At 38.3% G+C, this 2,708-nt stretch overlaps 1 protein-coding gene across 1 annotated transcript in view; it reads left to right on the top strand.

Annotated features, from left to right (window-relative positions):
- The first annotated feature begins 651 nt into the window (after nt 1-651).
- cerk (ceramide kinase) overlaps nt 652-2,708 on the top strand; it is a 24,951-nt gene continuing 22,894 nt past the window's right edge. Inside the window, exons 1-2 of the mRNA XM_005725314.1 lie at nt 652-799; nt 1,465-1,531. Of these exons, the coding sequence (XP_005725371.1) occupies nt 652-799; nt 1,465-1,531 (215 nt within the window). The remainder of the gene's footprint in view (nt 800-1,464; nt 1,532-2,708) is intronic.

The following is a 2,708-nucleotide window of genomic DNA, read 5'->3' as shown; positions in this document are numbered from 1 at the left end:
TTAGTAAGCATCACATGATTAGGCTGTACAGAATTTAGTGTTTAACTAACATGCTGAAATAAGAGTGGAAGGTGGGTTTAAGCTATTTAAAATGGTCCTCTTAGTCCCATTTCACTTGGCAGGATGAATCAATTCAAGGTAATTAACCACATTCATTTTGAATAAGTCGCTGCATCTTCAGTAGTATTAGTCACACACCTTTACATGGCCCATTTACAATCCATTTATGTAATCTAATGGAACTTTTGTCTTATTGCCAAACAATATGGCACCCTATATTTCTTTGTACTTATTTAACACTTGATCCAAATCCATTCATTTTCACTTTGAGCATCCCATGTATCTTAGTTTGTTGTCCTAAATGCACTCCTCCACAACAGCCATAAACAAGCCATTTAGTATTCTCCATCGCAGCTCTTTGTAGGTTTATCACCGAATGATGCAGTGCCTCTGAATTGCTTCGCACTCCTCCTACAGTCAGTAGACACACCATTTATTTCTTGAGCGGCATGTTTTGGGGACAAGTCAGGTTGACTGAGCATTTTGAGAAAGGTCTCTGGTTAATGAAAACTTCATCAAGCTTTTGTCAGCTGGACATTTGTTTCAAAAAAAAAAAAAAGGTAAACTCTACACATTTTAAAAGATGATCTCATGCCCCTCCCTCTTTTTGCAGCCAATCGACCAAAGAGCCTTCTGGTATACATCAATCCATTCGGTGGAAAGCGTCGTGGGAAACGTATTTACGAGCAGAAGGTGGCCCCGATGTTTCGCCTTGCCGGCATTGCGACCACTGTGATTGGTGAGTCCCTATCAGTAGCATTCCTCAACATTTAAATAAAAAATGAGTCTTGATGGTTGCCATATAGATCTCCACTGCCACTGTGGCCTCTCGTGGGGACTGGAGAGGCTTGCAAGGATATGATTTGGCTTATAGTGCCATTAATCATGCCACCACCTTAATGGAAGCTGTGATAGTTGATAAGCTCGGGTATCCAAACACATCTATTATTCAATAAGTGTTTGTTACAGCTACACATAGTCTGGGGTATTGATGGTCCATCAGAGGGACCGCTATTCACCTTGGGCTTCCTACAGCTGCTGTAGGTTACAGGATTGTGTGTGTGTGTGTTGCTATTATATGCCTGGTAAACAGAATTACTGTTGAAATATTGTTTTTGGTTTTATAGGCTCATTTTGCTTGCTAGTATACAGTAGCTGAATTAGGTTGAGTTTTTTTTGGGGGGGGGGTTGCCAGCACACTTATGCCTCTTCTGACCATTAGTCTGCTCGATAGGTTCCAGTGAATGTTTCAAAGGTGAAGTACTTTCCTTGTCTTGTATTTCAAAATGCATGTAATAGAGTGCTTGTTCTACCAGTCAAGCCACAAAGTGCCTAGTTATTTTGTCAGTATATTCCCTTTCATTGAATGCCTACTAATGCTTGCCATTTGATTTGTTTCCATAGTTACAGAGCGTGCCAATCATGCTGAAGACCACTTGAAAACAGAGGCCAATCTAGATAAATATGACGGGTAGGTACTTAAGCTAGGTAGCTCTTGCTTTTAGGCTTTGAAAACTGGTTCTTCACCGGGACATGAACTTGACTCTTTTTTTGTTTGCTCGTACTTTAATAAAGCTACTGAGAAACTCGGCCATAGTTTGTATTAACCTCTGCTGTATTGCAGTCTGTGTTGTGACAGATTACGGATACAAAGTTCTTTGTGTTTCTCATATTTAACAACGGGAAAATATTCTGATCATCTTAATCACTAACCTTCTTTGTCAGGACATTTCTTAAATCTCTCTATGCCACAATAAATGCTTACAAAGAAAATTTATTGGTTTATAATAATAACAATAATAAAAGAAGATTAAACTGAGTAGATGTTGGATGTAAGTGCTGTAAAAGCACTCCAATGTAAGATTAACGGTTTGTAGCCATGTTAACTCTTTGAGATATAAAGCTTAAAAACACATCAGTCTGGTGGTTTATATTGGTAGCTGTTGATGCTGTTTCTTTTGTAGAATGGGGGTTGTTATGTTGCCGGCATATCTATTGTTGTTGGGAACGTTCAGTTTAGTTTGGTGTTATGGTAAGACTTGAAATAGTTCAAAAGGTTTGGTGCTGTTGTGTCATAGCGTGACAGGAAATGATAAAAATGAAAGGTTCTTTCCTTTCGTGTTTTCATTACTGGCCTGTTTCAGGGTTATTCTAGATAACTAAAATTAAACTGAAAACTAAATATAAGTGTGAAAAAACACTTTGCAAAGAAAAAGGAGATTGAGACATATCCATTAATTCAAAACTCTACCGTGGTAATGATCCATAACTCAGTTTTAATGTTCAAAGCTTGGGTCATACACTGGTAGGTAGGGTCTAAAAACTCCAACAAGCCAATCTTAAAGGTTGCTTTTAAACAGTGAGGCAGGGAACAAAGGGGAGGATGGCTGTATATATGCTAGGTGGCTAATTAGCTGGTAGGAAATGTATCTGGCTGAAATATTCACAGGAAAATGGGAACAAAGAAAGGAGGTGGAACAAGCAACATTAAAAGCAGGTGATTAATTTCAAAATAAAAGTGATTAAATGGATGTGTATGGTCACAAGATGAACATTCACCATGTGGGCACAAACCTCTTGTCTGATCTAATTTCACAGTCATGAAAGTTGAGCTTTTTTGCAAGTGGAGTAACACATTTTCTACAATT

This window comes from Pundamilia nyererei, unplaced genomic scaffold, assembly GCF_000239375.1.
Source record: "Pundamilia nyererei isolate P.nyererei 1_Seehausen unplaced genomic scaffold, PunNye1.0 scaffold00014, whole genome shotgun sequence".
Taxonomy (NCBI): domain Eukaryota; kingdom Metazoa; phylum Chordata; class Actinopteri; order Cichliformes; family Cichlidae; genus Pundamilia; species Pundamilia nyererei.
This window is presented reverse-complemented; position numbering and strand designations above follow the sequence as displayed.